This window comes from Triticum dicoccoides, chromosome 4B (genome assembly GCF_002162155.2).
Source record: "Triticum dicoccoides isolate Atlit2015 ecotype Zavitan chromosome 4B, WEW_v2.0, whole genome shotgun sequence".
Taxonomy (NCBI): Eukaryota; Viridiplantae; Streptophyta; class Magnoliopsida; order Poales; family Poaceae; genus Triticum; species Triticum dicoccoides.
This window is the reverse complement of record NC_041387.1, coordinates 368,097,390-368,116,160: the sequence shown is the minus strand read 5'-3', so window position 1 is coordinate 368,116,160 and position 18,771 is coordinate 368,097,390. Positions and strand designations below refer to the sequence as shown.

Below are 18,771 nucleotides of genomic sequence, written 5' to 3'. Positions count from 1 at the left end.
GTTCTTATTAAGTATGTGGCCCAATCTATCCCAACATACTCTATGTCATGTTTCGAATTGCCAAGGGGCTTGTGTGAGCATATCAATGGCATCATCAGGAAGTTCTGGTGGGGGAGCAAGAATGGCCAACAGAAAACTTCTTGGGTTTCTTTGAAAACCATGTCCAAACCCAAGTTCATGGGAGGGTTGGGCTTCAGGGATTTGGAGATGTTTAACCTAGCATTACTTGCACGCCAAGCTTGGAGGCTTCTGCAGGATCCGGGTTCGCTCAGTGCTCGTGTTCTAAAAGCCAGGTACTTTCCAGAGTGCAATATGTTTGATGCCATCTTGGGTGCAAGACCATCCCAGGTCTAGCGCTCCATATTAGAGGGGAGAGATGTTTTAGCACAGGGCCTCATCAAGCGCATTCGCTCGGGAACACACACAAATATATGGCAAGATAACTGGCTTACGAGAGACTACAAACTCCGACCAATATGTGCCCGGTCGGCCAACCCACCAACCCTAGTCTCGGATTTAATTGACTCCACCACCAGGTCATGGAACAAGTATGTGATAATGGAACACTTTATTGCTCCCGATGTCAAAGTTATTCTGAACATACCATTGAGCACTCAGATCCAGGAAGACTTTTGGGCCTGGCACTATGACAAGAGGGGAGTTTTCTCGGTTCGATCGGCTTATCGAATGATATCTGCAGTCAAGGCACAAAGGGAGGATTGGCTTGATCACCGACCGGGGCACTCCAATATTGCAGCTGATAAGAGCTCTTGGTTGCAGCTCTGGAAAGTATGGGTTCCTTCCAAAATCAGGGTATTCGTATGGAGGCTAGCACACACGTCGATCCCTACGGGGCTTGTTCAACATGAAAGAAACATGTCTGACACACCGTCCTGCTCGATTTGTGGAGCCGAGGAGGATACCTTGCGTCACTCTTTGCTGAGCTGGTGCATGGCTAGATGCGTATGGGCCTTGGGGGATGAGGAGCTCCTGGAACATGTAATATCAAACCAGAACACCGACACACGACTTTGGTTGTTCTGGTTGTTCGAAACAACTAGCCAACAGGATTTAACGCGAGTTCTTGTGAGAATGTGGGCAATTTGGTGGGCTCGCTGAAAAGCAATCCATGACAACGAGTTTCAAAGCCCACTGTCAACAATGAATTTCATCAGGCAGTTCTTGGAGGAGCTAGATATTGTCGAAGCTCAAAAGTCGCAATCATCTTCAGCGCCGGCGGCACCGAGAGCACGTGCATGGCTACCGCCCGATGGAGAAGCTGTGAAGCTAAATTGTGATGGTGCTATATCAACATTGGTCGAGAAGGGAGCGGCTGCAGTGGTGTGTCGAGACAAATCTGGCAAGTTTCTTGGAGCATCAACACTTGTTTTTGAGGGCTTGATTGACCCGGCGAGCTTGGAGGCACATGCGTGCAGCGAGGCCCTTGCCCTAGCTCGCGATTTGAACTTGCAGGAGCTGGTGATTGCATCAGATTGTTCAGAAAGTGGTCTCCAACATAAAAGAACAAGCATTACCAGTATATGCGTCGGTTCTGCAGGATATACACATTAGCATGAACCTTTTTTACTTCAGTTAATTTTAGCTTTGAACATAGAGAAGATAATTTCGAGGCCCATTCGGTTGCAAAAGGAGTTGCGTCTCTGCCAGTGGGCCGCCATGTGTGGCTAGGGATCCTTCTTGACATTGCGTGTATTCCGGAGGTGATGAACTTTGAATAAAATCCCTAGTTACCTTCAAAAAAAAGAATAATGTTCTGTTACTAGTAATAGAATAGTCCAGTCCTATAGATATAGTATATATATCCCAGCTATTCTACAACCCATTCCTGAATAGGCTATTCAGGAACCGTTCCTAATTGCACGACAACACACAGTTAACTGTGCGAACTATACTAGTTAACTGTCAGGCGGACTATTTCTGGCACCTTTTTTTCGCACTATTTTTTGATCGTAATTTTTGAACCGTTTATTGGAATGATGCAAATGATGTACCGTTGGATAGCTATTGAGAAGGGGAGGAAAAAACTCATGTTGATTGTTTTCCCAAAATCGATTCGGTTTTTAAACAAAATTCAAAAAACTGAAAATTCATCAAACAAATTTTCAATGTTTTGGGGAAAGGAATTTTCAAACTTTTTTGTCGGAATGATGCGTATGATGTACCGTTAGAAAGCTACCGATTAGCCTGAACATTGGCATATATAAAGCGTTTTCAGATTTGCTACGGTTTAAGAGCAGTTTTTAAAAAACTAACATCATTTTCGACATTTTTTACCCGAACAGCTACAGTACACGCTAACTGCTTGAGCGGAATAGCTAACTGTTGTATGCTAGCAAGTTACCTGCTAGACTGAAGAAATTGTTTTTTCCTTTTGTACTTATCGTCGGGTTAAGTTAACCGTCGGGAGTGAAATAGCTAACTTCCAGAAATCACGGCAGTTAGCACCAAGTTAACTGCCAGGACTGAAAATACATTTTTTTTCATTCTTTTTCCTGGGTCACGCTAACTATCGGGACTGATTCTGCTAACTGAGGGGATTGCGGCAGTTAACACCAAGTTAACTGTCAGATTGAAGGGACTAATTTTTTTCATGGTTCATGCTAATTGTCTGGACTGGAACAGCTCAGTGTCAGGCATGCATCTGTTAACATCAAGTTAACTATGTTGATTGCCGAGGTTAACTTCGACTGGATTTTTTTGCCTGGGTCATGCTAACCGTCGGGACTGAAATAGCTAACTATCTGGAGACGAGCATGTTAACTGTAGATACTAATTATTTTTCCTTTGTTTTGTCGTCGAGTCACGCTAACTGCCACAGATTGCAGAGTATAATTGCCATTAACTGCCATTTTTTGTTTTTTTGTTTTTTCTATATAATAGAAAACTACTATAGTAACACGAATTCAACTGGTACAGTTAACTGAATGGAACTATCAAATCAACTACACCAAAGTTAACTGAAATTAATTGCTACGGTAACAATTATATCATAGGGAATCACAGTAGCACAATTGCCTGACGATGATGAGTTAACTTCATGAAACATCTCGAATACGCACGAGTGTGCGTATCATATTTATAAAGAAGGGGTGGGTAAAGAACACAAATCCACCGATAATATTAGTACATCATGAGCCAAGCTCCCACATCTACTACTCCTCGAGGAGGAGGTCCTATGGTTACTACTCACGTCGCGCCCACCTTGCTATCTCTATAGCAACGCCGTTCCAATCCCCCTTGATCAGGCCCGCCATACACCAAGTGTTACCTATTTCCACAATTTGCATAATGAGCTCACTGAGCAAGGGTGAACTACCATCAAAGAAGATCGCATTGTGGTGCTTCCACATCTCCCAAAGAACTAGGGTGATGATGACGCGCATGTCCTTTGGCTTGTCTGCGCACCAATCCAGCAAAGTTTCATGGCCCTCGGGAGTCCAAGCCAGCTTGCCGATCGTGGTGCAAAGTGTTATCCAGATCATCCGCGCAAAGACACAGGTTAGCTCGATGTGGTCCAAAGTCTCCTCATGTTGGTCACAGAACGGGCAGGCATCCGGGTGTGGTAGGCCTCGTCGAGCAAGACGATCTGCCGTACAACATCTATTTTTCATGGCAAGCCATAGGAAGAAACCACAGCGTAACGGCGCCTTGGATTTCCACGTCAATTGTGCTGTAGCTGACACCTCCCTTCCTGCAAACCTTGCCTCATAGGCATACTTGGCAGAGAACATACCATTACTTTCCCAGGCACAAGCTATGAATTTGGCACTCCCTCTTGCAGATTAATCTCCTGAATCTGTAGCCACAGGTGCAGATACTGGCCGAGAGCTTCCAGCCCTAAGTACGGGTTTATATCCATTGCCCAGATTCCTGTATTGATAGCCTCTTTGAGAGATCTTGCTTTCCTTTTGTGCGGGGGAACAACTGCATATACCAGTGGTGCAAGCTCCTGAAGACGGAATCCATCTAACCAACGATCCTCCTAGAAAAGAGTCAGATTCCCATCCCCAATTGTTATCCTAGTCACAACATTGCAGATTGCAATCGAGTCCTTGGGAACCTTGATGTTGAACTCGCTCCACGGCCTTTGATGGTCTACTCATTGCAGCCAGGGCCAACGTGCCTGCAAAGCCACATTCAGCCATGCGAGGTCTGGGATACCTAGGCCGCTAGTCCACTTTGGTGTGCATACCATTGCCCAAGCAACCGAACAGTTTCCACCGTTTGCTTGGCTCTTGCCGCACCACAAAAACCCTCTGATGATCATGTTGATGGCATGGATGGTCTTCTTTGGAAGAGAAAGCGCGAGCATCGCGTGTATTGGAATAGAGCATAGAACCGAAAGGACGAGGGTGAGTCTACCGCTCTTTGGTAGTGTGGCCGCCTTCCACTTTGGCAGACATTGGGCAATGCGTTCCACCAGGCTGTGTAGCTGTGCGACAGATGGTTTGCGCAGGCAGAGCGGCAGACCAAGGTATCGGCATGGAAAAGTCACGAGTTCCAGCCCATGGTAGCAGCGGTGAGCACTTTCTAATCATCAGAGCAGCGGATGGGAATTGTTGCTGTCTTGTCGAAGTTCACTTGAAGGCCAGAGGCTGTCTCAAATAGGCGTAAGATGCGTGAGAAAGCTTTAAGATCACTATTCATCGGCTTAAGGAATACAATTGCATCGTCAGCGAAGAGGGATACTCGTTGCCTTAGCCCTTGACTTGCCAGCGGCGTCAAAACTTCCATGTCCACAACAAGCTTGAACAGATGGTGGAGCGGCTCCATTATGAGGATGAAGAGCATGGGGGACAAAGGCCCACCTTGCCGTAGTCCTTTGAAGTTGAATATCAGAGCTCCAGGAATGCCATTAACCATAATGCGGGTAGAACAGGTGGCAAGCAGGCCCGCAATCCACTCCAGCCATCTACTGCCAAAGCACAAGGCACGGAGGACTACGAACAAAAATGCCACTGCACCGTGTCGAATGCTTTAGAGATATCCAGCTTAAGCATGATTGTAGGTTGCCGTAGCACATGTAGCCGCCTCGCAGTGCTCTAGACCAACATGAAGTTATCGTACAACACTCTTCCTTTGACAAACGCGCTCTGATGGATTCCCACAAGGTGCAACAGCTCCTCCTAAGTCTGCAAGCCAGTGCTTTGTCAAAGATCTTTGAAACTCCATGCATTCGGCTAACTGGTCTATAGTGTACAAGCTCGTCTACGCCTTCTTTCTTTGGTAGGAGTGTGACCAATGCTTTGTTGAGTGTTGCCAAACCCCTCGTGTCTCCACTGTAAAATAGTGAGAAAGCCCTCTGATATCTACTTTGATGATGGACCAGCAAGTCGTGTAAAATCTGCCTGCGAAGCCATCCGGGCCTGATGCCTTGTCCAAAGGCATGGATTTGATGGTATGAAGAATCTCATCTTCAGAGAAGGGCACTTCGAGCCTGCTCAGGTCCCGCGTGGGCATGTTTAGGGTTTCCAGGTGGAGTCCATGATCACGTGGTGTGCCCGTGCCCAGAAGCCTATCGTAGAATCCATCCACCACCGAAGCAATCTCTTCTTGCCCTATGAGGACTTGGCCATTGTGACGCAGAGCCATGATCACATTCTTCCTCTAGCAATGACGTGCATGCTGTTGGAAGAAACAAGTATTGGCATCTCCATCTATCAAGTGAAGCAACCGCGACTTCTGAAGAGCGATCATGCGCTGGAGGGAAGAAAGGCTGAGCAGTTTCCTCTTTAGGGTTCGCCAGAGTTCATACTCATCTGCGCTAAGCATCCGCGATTCCATGGCTATGTCTAGGCGTAGGATGATTTCAAGGGCAATGGTGATCTGAAGCCGCACATTGCCTATCCACTTGGAGCTCCAAGCTTGCAACTTGCACGCTGTGGCGCGGAGCTTGCTGTGTAGCATCAAATAAGGGTTGACAGTCGACGGGCAAGATTGTCAAGCCACTTGAATGTTCTCCATGAATCCAGGACCTTTCGGCCAGAAAGCTTCGAATTTAAACCGCTTCCCGAAAGCGAAATCTGCGTGAAGGTCCAAGAGCAATGGACATGATCCGAGACAGAAGGTCCCAACGCCGTGAGGAAGCAAGAGGGGTAGATGTCCTCCCAAGAATTTGTAGCAAAAATGTTGTCAATCTTCTCCAAAGTTGCGTGCGCACGTTCATTGGACCACGTGTACCTTCTCCCGTTTAGGTAAATGTAACGCCCCGAGACCGGCGCTCCAGAAGACTTCCAGCTATTCTGAGTTTCGTCATGTGATTTATTTGTTTCATGCTTTCGTCATTGCATCATTTGCATTGCATCATGTCATCATGCAACCTTTTAAAAAAACTCAACTAAATAAATCATGTGGATCCTCGGTGCATTTAAATTGAGGGATATTCACAATGGTGATTTCTCTTTATAACATATCCTCCCAATATTAGGGAGCTATTATATTGAAATATTCCATTAATTTGGAACCACCCTCAAACACACTTGAAGTTTAAATTATATGCCTTTCATAATTTCCTTTTCAACCTTCTCCTAACCCAATGCCCAATTCTTTCCCTATACTTTGCTCTTCTCTTTTTTTCTCCTTCCTTTTTTCTGTAATAGTAGAGAAGTAGGGAGAGAGAGAGAGACAACCAGGCCGACCCATCCCCGCAGGCCCAGCCGTTAGCCTCCATCAGCCCAGTCATCCCCATCTTAACCCTAGCCTCCTCCTGATCCCCTCACTCTCTCCCTCGATGCCCCATCCAGCGCCGCCAGGAGCCCCGATCCCCATCTCCCTCTGCTCGATCTCCTCTTAACCTTCTCTATCTCCTAGTGCGTGCCCCCTTCGCCTGCCTGCTCCCTCCCGCTTCTTCGACCTCGCCTCGCCCCGCGACCCCGCCTCCGCTCCGGCCGACGAGCCCATGCTCCTACGCCGCCATCCTCGTGCTGCAATGCTGCCGGAAAGCCCTGCCTCTGTCTCCTCCTTCCCCACGTGTGAGATGCTCTCCTCCGCCAGCCACGTCCCGCTTGCCTCCTTCTTCTCTTCCTCGCGTGACCGCGGCCATGGCTGCCTCGTCATCAAGCTCGCCTTCGTCTCCCTGGTGGCCGACTGCCTCGACCTCCTCTACAAGGACAAGCCACTGTTGCTGCCACCACCACCACCTTGCTCCGTCGCTTGCCTTCCTCACGACCTCGTGTCGCCCCGCTGCCCGAGCCATCCTCTCCGCCCTCCTCCTGCGCCGCACACACACGCCCCGCGCCTCACCTTCATGGCCTTCTGCCCGAGCCACCACGACCACGTGTGCCTCCTTTATGGTTGCCGTGCTGTCGGTTTTTCATGCCTCGTCCTACTGTTGTGGGTGCCTCGCGAGCCGCCGATGTCCTCGCGAGCTGATCTGTCTGATAGGGCTCCCCTCCAAGACGAGCTGGTTGCCCCGTTGGCCCTGCTGCCTTTGTCGTGGCCAAGTCAACCCAGACGCCCGGAGGCCCTCTTTGGTTGCACACCAAGTCGGCCATGCCTTGCTACCTCCTATACACTGTTTGTCAACAGTTGATGCACGCCAAGTACTTCGACTACAGCCGATGCCCCGAGGACACCGAGTACGACTACACACGGCGATGCGTCAAGTTCCACTAACGTCGACCCCATGGACCACCAAGTTCCTCTATCGGTGACTCGATCGTCTTCAAACGTGTACAACTACCGTCGCTAAGCCCGCGAGTACCACTACTTCCCACGACGATCCGTGAACGTCTACTTCCACTATCGTCGCGAGTACGACTACTTCCACTATGGCCCATGTACCACTACTTCCTTCGACGAACTCGATCCGCCCCAAAACACACGCTTCAAAGGTATAATGACGAGACGACCGCCCGTGTATGAATGCATGTTGTATGAGATGCCCGTGTTTGCTCCGTGTCCAAGTTGTCTTTGCACGTTCCTTCTCATTTGCCATGCCGCCGTCCCGTGGGAACCCGGAATCCGGGATCACCCCACCATCTTGCATGACTCACTCATGTCGCACTTCCTTTTGCACGGGTATCTCCATGAGCTACCAGAATCGATATGTTCGTGTGGCATCATTTTCGAATTCATTGCCGTGGCGCCCTTTCTTTCCACCACGGTGACTAATGTTTCATATCATGCTCATGTCAACATTTTCATAAAATTGCATAAAACGTGCATATGTCGTCCGCATCATGATAACAACATTTAAAATGTTTAAAATTGTTGTTTGCTTTTAATTGCTAAATGTCATATGGGGATTTTCCGGAATTGTTGTTTGGTGTTCCGGACTCGTTTAAACTTGCCTATATAGGTAGTTTCATTATGCTTCACCCCTTGCCATGTCTAACAACATTTAATATTGATGAGTAGCATAAACGAGAGCGAACTAAATGATTGAATGTGGTGTTTCATCAATATGCAACGAGTTGCATATTGAGCTCCACTTAACTTGTAGTATTGTTTGTGCACTTTGCCATGCCATGCCTCTTTAAACCGGACATGCATCATACTTGTTTGTGCATCATGCCATGTTTATGCCTGTGCATTTACCATGTTATTTGCTTCTTTCCGGTGTTGCTTCTTAGTTCCGGTAACGTTGCGATCGTGAGGATCCATTCGTCTACGCTTGGTTCGTCTTCGCCTGTTCGTCTTCTTCATGGACCCGTTCTTCTTCCTAGCGGGATTTCAGGCAAGATGACCGTTACCCCGGATCTTAGTACTATCATTGCTATGCTAGTTGCTTCGTTCTATCGCTATGCTGCGCTACCTATCACTTGTTTACCAAGCCTCCCAAATTGCCATGTCGTCCTCTAACCTTTTCACCCTTCCTAGCAAACCGTTGTTTGGCTATGTTACCGCTTTGCTCAGCCCCTCTTATAGCGTTGTTAGTTGCAGGTGAAGTTGAAGATTGCTCCATGTTGGAACATGATTATGTTGGGATATCACAATATCTTTTATTTTAATTAATGCATCTATATACCTGGTAAAGGGTGGAAGGCTCGGCCTTATGCCTGGTGTTTTGTTCCACTCTTGCCGCCTTAGTTTCCGTCATACCGGTGTTATGTTCCTTGATATTGCGTTCCTTACGCGGCCGGCTGTATGGGACCCCCTTGACAGTTCGCTTTGAATAAAACTCCTCTAGCAAGGCCCAACCTTGGTTTTAACATTTGCCACCTAAGCCTTTTTTCCTTGGGTTCTGCGGACTCAAGGGTCATCTTTATTTACCCCTCGGGCCAGTGCTCCTCTGAGTGTTGGTGCAAACTAGAGCACCGTGCGGGACCGTCCCTTGGCAACTTGGGTTATGTTGGTACTTGTACGCTTAGCTTATCCGGTGTGCCCTGAGAACAAGATATGTGCAGCTCCTATCGGTATTTGTCGGCACAGTCGGGTGGTCTTGCTGGTCTTGTTTTACCATTGTCGAAATGTCTTGTAAACCAGGATTCCGAGACTGATCTGGTCTTCCCGGGAGAAGGAATATCCTTCGTTGGTCGTGAGAGCTTATGATGGGCTAAGTTGGGACACCCCTGCAGGGTATAAACTTTCGAGAGCCGTGCCCACGGTGATGTGGCAGATGGGAATTTGTTAACATCCGATTGTAGAGAACTTGACACTTGACTTATTTAAAATGTATCAACCGCGTGTGTAGCCGTGATGGTCCCTTTTCAGCTGAGTCCGGGAAGTGAACACGGTCTTTGTGTTATGATTGAACGTAAGTAGTTTCAGGATCACTTCTTGATCACTTCTAGTTCTCGATCGTTCCGTTGCTTCTCTTCTCGCTCTTATTTGCGTATGTTAGCCACAATATTTGCTTAGTGCTTGCTGCAACTCCACCTCATTACCACTTCCTACCCATAAGCTTAAATAGTCTTGATCTCTCGGGTTTTGAGATTGCTGAATCCTCGTGACTCACCAGATACTATCACAACAGTTGCAGGTGCCGATGATACCGGTGCAGGTGATGCAACTGAGCTCAGATGGGAGCTCAACGAAGATCTTGGTCGTTGTTATGTTTCGTTTCATGTTGATCAGTAGTGGAGCCCAGTTGGGATGATCGGGGATCTAGCAATTGGGTTATCTTCCTTTTCTTTTGGATTAGTCCGTAGTCAGACTATGTTGTGTGCTCTGAATGATTTATGAATCATATGTTCATTGTGTGAAGTGGCGATCGTAAGCCAACTCTTTATCCCATTCTTGTTCATTACATGGGATTGTGTGAAGATGACCCTTCTTGCACAAAACCATCATGCGGTTATGCCTCTAAATCGTGCCTCGACACGTAGGAGATATAGCCGCATCGTGGGTGTTACAGTAAATTTCCTTGAGCTCAAGCAGATTCAGTCTTGCCCGAAAACGAGGATTTTTTCCCCAAAACGAGGTACCTTCTCCTGTTGAACTTCATGAAACATGATCAATTAACTGAATGAGGATTTTTTTGACGAAAATAGGGCCCTAGGGCCTCATTTCATCGATTGATCAGAGAGGAAAAAAGTATATAGTAAGGGAAGTGGCAGTTAAAGCGAGATTACAATCTGCCCGGATTTCATTTGGGGCAGCGTCCTATAGTTGAAGACCAAACATGTAATAGAAATAATGGTGGCTCGAATATCCTGTCCAGATGGTGAATCTCGGCCGCTAACCAACACCTTGCTTCACCCATGATACGACTGATTGGGCGTGCACCGAGTGTTGTTGAAGATGCGGGCATTGCATTCCTTCCACAACATCTATGCAACAAGGCAAATGGTCATCTTCCTATGCACCGGTGCCGGCAGTGCCTGGAGCTATCATGTCCATGATGCTTTGAGGGATCGGCCACTGGTGGTCACCGTTGTCGCCATCCGTAGCATGGAGAACGGGTGTCCCAGCTTGTTGTTGATGCAGTTCCAAACCTCTACCAAGAAGGGGCAGTCTGCCAGCAGGTGAGCAGCCGTTTTCGGCATCGTCGAGCAGAGCAAGCAGTTTGGGTTGTGTGGAATGCCCCTGATGGCCTGGTTATCTGCAATAGAAGCACTAAAGTTAACTTCTTTTTTAAATACTACATAAATAATAGAAGGCACACATATCTACTTTCTAATACATAAAACATGGATTAGAGCCCCTGGGAGGGTCCAAAACACACTGTATGCTCGCATTCTTTTCACTGAATAAACATAACCTTGCCTGTTCAGCTCATTTAGTGATTTAGATCAAATTTACTAACGAGTCGCACATCATTTTTGTTTCTGTAGATAACTGCATCCAGAAAAAAAAACTTCTTGCTGAATGCTGCCTGTTAAGCTCCAAATGAACCGTTGGATAACTGCTGCTTGTTAAACTCCAATTAACTGCTTGCTAGTTGCTACCCGCTGCATATAAAAAAACTGCTTGTTAACATCCAATTAACCGGGAGCCATGTTGCTAGCTAACTGCAAGTGACCTACAGGTAACTGCCACAATTTTTGTAGGAGTTGAGCACAAGAGGGATGGCTTACATTCAGGTTTGCTAAGCTTTTTATTGAGAAGAAGGAACTAGTTTTCACCCGATATGAGAACAAGTTTCCTGTATTCAGTGTTGTTGTGATCCTTCAGGGGGGAAAGGACAATAACTTTAAGTTTTAACTACTGCAAATTCAAGTTTTAACTGCTTCAAATTCTTATGTTAACTGTCGGGTTTCTTTAGCCAACTTATTCATGTTTTTAACTTTCTACGAAATACTAACTGCTACAGAAACCAACTTTTTTAACTTTCTTTTGTCAATGCATAACTTCTGAAGCTAACTGAAGCACTAAAAGAGTGGACCGAAGAAAGAGACCACACAGAGTACGTACATGGTTAGTAGTAGTAGTAGTAGTAGTAGTAGTAGCAGCAGCAGCAGTAGTAGCAGCAGTATTAGTAGCAGCAGCAACAGCAGCAGCAACAACAGCTGCCATTTTTTGATGAGCAGCAAGTAAAAATGGTTCCTCGTCTCAACTTAATTAAGTTAGAGAATAGAGGGGGCTTTTAGGTTCTTTATTTTCAACTAAATTTAACTAATCTCATAGTAGTGTTTTTTGGAGTACACCTCGATTACATACATGTACTTAGCATTTGAATGCTTAATTACCAGGGAAAAGGGAGGCGACATTGGCCTTGGTGGTGGTGCGTACTTACCGGATAGAAGCTTTTGCACGAGCCTGCGTCCGACGAACCCGGTTGACTCTGGTGATGGACAGCATCATCGATGATGAGATGTCCTTGCCGGCGCTTCTGCAAGAGCATCAGATTAACTGAAGTTAACTGCATTTGTTTTTAACAGCAAGAGCATCAGATTGTGTGGCACCGGCATCATGGTGACAACAGCAGCCCGATGGGTTAACTTTTCCCGTTTTTAATAACTTATGCAAATTCCATAGTTAACTGTTACAGAAGAAAAAAAAGTTAACTTCTTTTGTTTTCAACGCACCAATGGATGAAAATCAACAATCTAACAGAAATCGCTAAAATAAATTTGACTGAAGAGACAACGAGGGCAAAGTTGTGCAGTTAACAAGGTCAATATATCAGTTAACGTTTTGATTTAACACAGCTAACTATTTTTCTCTAACTGCCCCACAACCAAATAATAACTGCCACACGGCTGACAACTAGCTGCTGCTGAAGAACTGCAACAATGGGTGATGGGGAGAGCACCAATTAACTATCGTCCAACTGCTGCTTGTAGAGGAACTCGAATGGCCGTCTGTAACTGCTACTTCCTCGACGCACTACTGCCTGTGCGTTGGTGTCCATGTGGCGGACGGTTCAGAGTATGAGAGAGTCAAAGGGGAAGACAGGGAGGGGATGAAAACCATGAGCTTACTGCCGATGCTGGCTGCCGCCACCGGTGCGCAACACCAGAGCCACGCGCCCCTCAATGCCTCCCACCTGAGGCTGCTCGACACTGAAAGACCACGCCCCAGTGAAGCAGGGCCGAAGGACGACGTCATGGCCATCTGGGGTCGCGGTCCTCCACTTCGCGTCCGCGTGGCATCTTGAAGCCGGCTAGGATTGATGTAGGTGCAGCGGAGTTCGTTCCCAAGTCGGGATGTTAAAGGAATCGTACCCAAGTCAGTTGTTGATGTCGCTGGCTTCATCCCCGTCGTGCGCCCAGCAGCTGCTGCAGTCTTGTCCCTCGATTCCATCGCTCGAAATCCGCCGCTGGCTAGCGCGAGGAGGCCTCAGAAGAAATAGGAAAACCGGGGGGAATCGCTGCTGCTGCCTACGTGCACTCCCTCGCTCGGGTTATTGCCATTGCTCGCTCGCACGAGGCGGCCCCGAAGCTACAGATAAGCGGGGAATAGTCGCCGCTGCCGCCATGCACTCCCTCGCTCCGGCTACAGCGGTCGCTCTCTCGTGTGAGGCGGCCTCAAAGCTACAGGTTAACCGGGGAACGTTGCCGCCTCCGTCGCTTGCTCCCTCTCTCCGGTTGCCGCCAGCGCCCGCTCACGGGCGCCGTCTCCTACCTATAGCCACCGGTGGTAGGTCTGGGGCGGATCGATATCCGATAGGGATTATATGGTGTCGGATTTTGGGCTCCGCAAACCCTTGAGAGGTTCGAACTCTGGGGTGCGTGCAGAGATCTTAACCTACCCGGCCTTCCGACCCGCTAACCTCATAGCCTAACGCATCAAGCTCGAAGAGAAAGAAAGACAGAATAGTTTACCTAGGTTCGGGCCACCTTGTGGTGTAAAACCCTACTCCTGCTTTGTGGTGGATTTGCCTCGAGGGGCTGAGGAAGAACTATTACAGTGGAGAACAGCCTCAGGAGTCGTGTTCTTGGGCTCAAGGGAGTTGGTGAGCTGGTGAGGGTGGAATGGATCCGGTCAGCTTGATCTGTCCCCTTTGCCCATTGTGGCTAGGTCCTATTTTTTTTTGAGGAACTGGGACAATGAGAGAGGCTCCCAATGTCTTATATATTAAATATCATAATACAGTTACAAGGAGTAGTTACAACATGTATAAGTCTCACCCCATCTCACTTTGTAGTGGGGGTAGTATCTAGCTATAGGGTACAATTAATCAGAGGGTAGGGAATCTAAAAGTAAGAAGATAAACTCTTTCCTATTGTCTTTAACCCTATATTTAAGAAGACTAAAATCCTCCCTGAATCTGGTCAGCCAAGAGTGGTAGGAGGGGTTTATATCCCTGAAGAGTTTGTTGTTTCTTTCTTTCCAAATGCTCCAGGATGCTTGTAGGATGATCTCCATGAACAGAGGCCTGCCCCAATTAGTTTTTAGCTTGTTCTAGCCAGGACAGCCGAGTGGCTTGACATCCAGGGTCTAAAATAAAGGTGGACCAACAATTTCTACTAAAGGGGCATGTGAGGATCATGTGATCAATGTCTTCTTCTTTTTGGCCACACAGCAGGCAGTTGAGGTTAGTACCAATGTTATAGTGCCTTCTCTTCAACATGTTTCTTGTGTTCAATTTATCAGACATCATGAGCCAACCAAAGACCTTGAGTTTGGCAGTGACCTTTGATTTCCATAGCTAGTGGTAAGTTTTATGGGCCTTCATATCCCTAAAGCAGAATTTGTAATATTTGCTGGCTGAAAATTCTCTTCCTCTCCAAGGGTAAGTCCAAACATCTTTTGTGTTTAGACTGTTCTCCAATGTAATGTGTGCCACCAAACTTTGCATATCTTGCACTTCCTCCAGGGCTTGTGTGGATAGTGGTAGAAAGAATGCTTCATCCAGTGAGTTTATGGTCAGGAAATCTTTGACTAATCAGTCTTCATTTCTCACATAATAAAATGCTCTAGGATGTCTGTCAGATAGTATTTCTTCCAACGATAGGTATTTCCACATTAGTACATTATCTCCACATCCCATTTCAACTTTTGAGATTCCTCTAAAAATAGGAGTTAGCTTGAGAATGTCTCTCCACCAGAATGTTCCACATGGGTCAGAGGCATGTGGGATTTTATTGGTATAGTATGTGGACCATAACAAGTCAACCCATGGTAGATCATGATAGTTGTAAAACTTGTGTAAGTATTTCAATAGGAGAGCATCACTATGTATCTTAAGATTTATGATCCCAAGACCTCCACTCTGTTTTGGCCTGCAAACTCTGTCCCAAGCAGCTAGGGAGTTGCATTTTTCACCTTATTCTGTGTTCTTTGTCCAGAGGCACTTCCTTCTTAGTTTGTCCAGCAACTCAAGAATTTTTGGTGGGAATCTCAGAGTGCAAAGTGCAAAAATTGTAAGTGAGGTGATGATCGTGTTTAGTAAAGAAAGTTTGGAGCCATAGGACATCAAGGATAGTGTAGATGTGAGCCTTCTTTTCATATTACATACAATAGGCATTAGGTCTTGGATCGGTGGTTTGGATGTACCAAGTGGTAATCCTAGGTACGTGAAGGGCATTTTGCCAATTGTACAACCAAAGATTTGTGCTATATCTTTACTTAATTCCGCTTCACAATTTATAGGTATCAAAGTTGATTTATGAAAGTTGATCTTGAGGCCAATTGAAGTGGCATAATCAGTGAGAATATTCTTCATTGTTTGCGCTTGGTCATGGCACGCAGGCATAATGATTATAGTGTCGTCAGCGTATTGAATGACAGGGTAGTCAATTTGGTTTTGTCTAGGGAAAGGTATATGTAGCAATCCATGTCTGAAGGCATCATTAATGGCCGCTTGTAGGAGATCGGCAGCAAGAACGAAAATGAGAGGAGAAAGTGGATCACCCTGTCGAACACCACTTTTGCAAATAAATTGTCTGCCCGGAACTCCATTAAGGAGGACAGAAGATTTGCCTGTAGAGAATATTGATTTGATCCATAAAAGCCATTTATCATTGAATCCCATGTGTATCATTATTTCCAACATTGCATCATGTTCAATGGTGTCAAATGCTTTGGCAAAGTCCAACTTAAGGAGCACAAACTTATTCTTAGAGGTTTGGCTTGGTGTTTGTATTCAAAGGCCCAAGCAAGGCAGTCTTGGATTGCTCTTCCCTTAATGAAACCATATTGATTCCTATGTATGATCTTTAGAAGAAGCTTTAGAAGACGATTGGCTAGTAACTTTGCAATTACTTTGAGACAACAGTTAAGGAGTGTAATAGGTCTGAAATCATTTACTGTAGTCGGGGAGGAAATTTTAGGGATAAAAGTGATATACCCTTCATTGATGCTTTCAAGGTTTAAGGTCCTAGCATGAAATTGATCACATAGTTTGTAGAAGTCTTCTTTAATAATGTGCCAGCAGGTCTTAAGTAATATTCATGTGAAACCATCTGGACCTGGAGCTCGGCCAGCAGGCATTTCTTTAATGACATTATCAATTTCCTCTCTAGAGAATGGGTTTGTTAATTGGTCTAGGTCATTCCTTTTTTTGATTATATTTGCTAGGTTAAACTTCATTTGAAATTCTCCTGAGGTTCCCAATCTCTGCTTGAAACTTTGATAAATTAATGCTTCTTTCCCAAGGTGATCTTCTATTGTGGTGCCGTTGTCAAGCTCAATAGAAGGAATATTCTTCCTGCGATATCTCTCAGATGCCATAGCTTTGAATTTTTTTGGGTCTTCATCCCCAAACTTAGCCCATCATATGGTGCATCTTTTCCTCCAGTATTGTTTTTGGTAATCGAACAGTCTGAGTAAATGAATTTTCAGAATTCTTCTGAAGTTACTCTCTGGTATTGTAAGAGTTCTTTTATTTTCCATTGAGTCCAGGTCAGCAAGTGTGGCATTAGAGTTAGCTATGGCAGTAGCAAGTTTAGAAATCTGTTTACTCCATTGTTTGAGATCATATCTGAGTGTCTTGAATTTTCTGGAATAATTGTGGCATAGTTATCTGAGGGGACTAGTTTGTTCCAAGGTGAAGCAACCAAATCCATAAAACCAGGGTGTTGAATCCAGTATGACTCAAACCTGTTAGCTCAGCTGGCTAGGTCCTATTTATAGTGGTCTTGGTCCTCTTCCCAAACGAAGGTGGCAAGGGATCCCACAATGGCCAAATTTCAAGAGAGACAACAAGTACATCTTATTGATAACCCACAAGTATAGGGGATCGCTCCAGTTTTTGAGGGTAGAGTATTCAACCCAAATTTATTGATTCGACACAAGGGGAGCCAAAGAATATTCTCAAGTATTAGCAGTTGAGTTGTCAATTCAACCACACCTAGAAAACTTAATATCTGCAGCAAAATATTTAGTAGCAAAGTAATATGGAAGTAACGGTAGCAGTGGCAAAAGTAACAGTAGCAGTTTTGTAGTAATTGTAACAGTGGCAACGGTAAAGTAACTAAGAAAAGATCAATACGTGAAAAGCTCGTAGGCATTGGATCCCTGATGGATAATTATGTCGGATGCGATTCCTCAGCAACAGTTATAACATAGTGTGACACAGAACTAGCTCCAGTTCATCAATGTAATGTAGGCATGTATTCCGAATGTAGTCATACGTGCTTATGTAAAAGAACTTGCATGACATCTTTTGTCCTACCCTCCTGTGATAGCGGGGTCCTATTGGAAACTAAAGGATATTAAGGCCTCCTTTTAATAAAGTACCGGACCAAAGCATTAACACTTAGTGAATACATGAACTCCTCAAACTACGGTCATCATCGGGAGTGGTCCCGACTATTGTCACTTCGGGGTTACCGGACTATAACACATAGTAGGTGACTATTGACTTGCAAGATAGGATCAAGAACTCACATATATTCATGAAAACACAATAGGTTCAGATCTGAAATCATGGCACTCGGGCCCTAGTGACAAGCATTAAGCATAACAGAGTTATAGAAACATCAATCTTAGAACATAATGGATACTAGTGATCAAACCCTAACAAAACTAACTCGATTACATGGTAAATCTCATCCAACCCATCACCGTCCAGCAGGCCTACGATGGAATTACTCACGCATGGCGGTGAGCATCATGAAATTGGTGATGGAGGATGGTTGATGATGACGACGGCGATGGATTCCCCTCTCCGGAGCCCTGAACGGACTCCAGACCAGCCCTCCCGAGAGGGATTAGGGCTTGGCAGCGGCTCCGTATCGTAAAACGCGATGAATCCTTCTCTTATATTTTTTCTTTCCGAACGTGAATATATGGAGTTGGAGCTGAGGTCAGTGGAGCCTCAGGGGGCCCACGAGACAGGGGGGTAGGCGTGCCCCCACCCTCATGGACAGGGTGTGGGCCCCCTGGTCTTGATTCTTTCGCCAGTATTTTTTATTAATTCCAAAAATATTCTTCGTAAAGTTTCAGGTCATTCCGAGAACTTCTATTTCTGCACAAAAATATCACCATGGAAATTCTGCTGAAAACAACATTAGTCCGGGTTAGTTCCATTCAAATCATGCAAGTTAGAGTCCAAAACAAGGGCAAAAGTGTTTGGAAAAGTAGATACGATGGAGACGTATCAACTCCCTCAAGCATAAACCTTTGCGTGTCCTCAAGCAATTTAGTTGACAAACTGAAAGTGATAAAGAAAAACTTTTACAAACTCTGTTTTCTCTTGTTGTTGCAAATATGTAAAGCCATCATTCAAGTTTTCGGCAAAGATTATGAACTAACCACATTCACAATAACATCCAGGTCTCATATTTACTCATATCAATGGTATAATCAACTACCGAGCAATAATAATAAATCTCGGATGACAACACTTTCTCAAAACAATCATAATATGACATAACAAGATGGTATCTCGCTATCCCTTTCTGAGACTGCAAAACATAAATGCAGAACACCTCTGAAGATCAAGGACTGACTGGACATTGTAATTCATGGTAAAAGAGA

The 18,771-nt window shown here is 45.6% G+C and overlaps 1 protein-coding gene across 6 annotated transcripts; it reads right to left on the bottom strand.

The window, feature by feature from the left end:
• Positions 1–10,436: 10,436 nt before the first annotated feature.
• On the bottom strand, positions 10,437–13,722 carry LOC119296180. Of its 6 annotated transcripts, none has more exons than XR_005144983.1 (3): positions 13,671–13,722; positions 12,140–12,235; positions 10,437–11,354 (listed from the first exon to the last, which is right to left on the bottom strand). XR_005144983.1 is itself a non-coding variant. In XM_037574570.1 (3 exons), exons 1-3 carry the CDS (start codon positions 13,147–13,149, stop codon positions 11,319–11,321), a joined length of 465 nt encoding a protein of 154 aa, XP_037430467.1. In that variant the 5' UTR covers positions 13,150–13,607; the 3' UTR covers positions 10,437–11,318. The 6 variants fall into 6 exon arrangements, 3 of the variants coding, with proteins under 3 accessions (XP_037430467.1, XP_037430466.1, XP_037430465.1); XR_005144982.1 differs by lacking the exon at positions 13,671–13,722 and having other exon boundaries at positions 10,437–11,005; positions 11,219–11,354; positions 12,140–13,609; XR_005144981.1 differs by lacking the exon at positions 13,671–13,722 and adding an exon at positions 12,828–13,606.
• Positions 13,723–18,771: the final 5,049 nt, after the last annotated feature.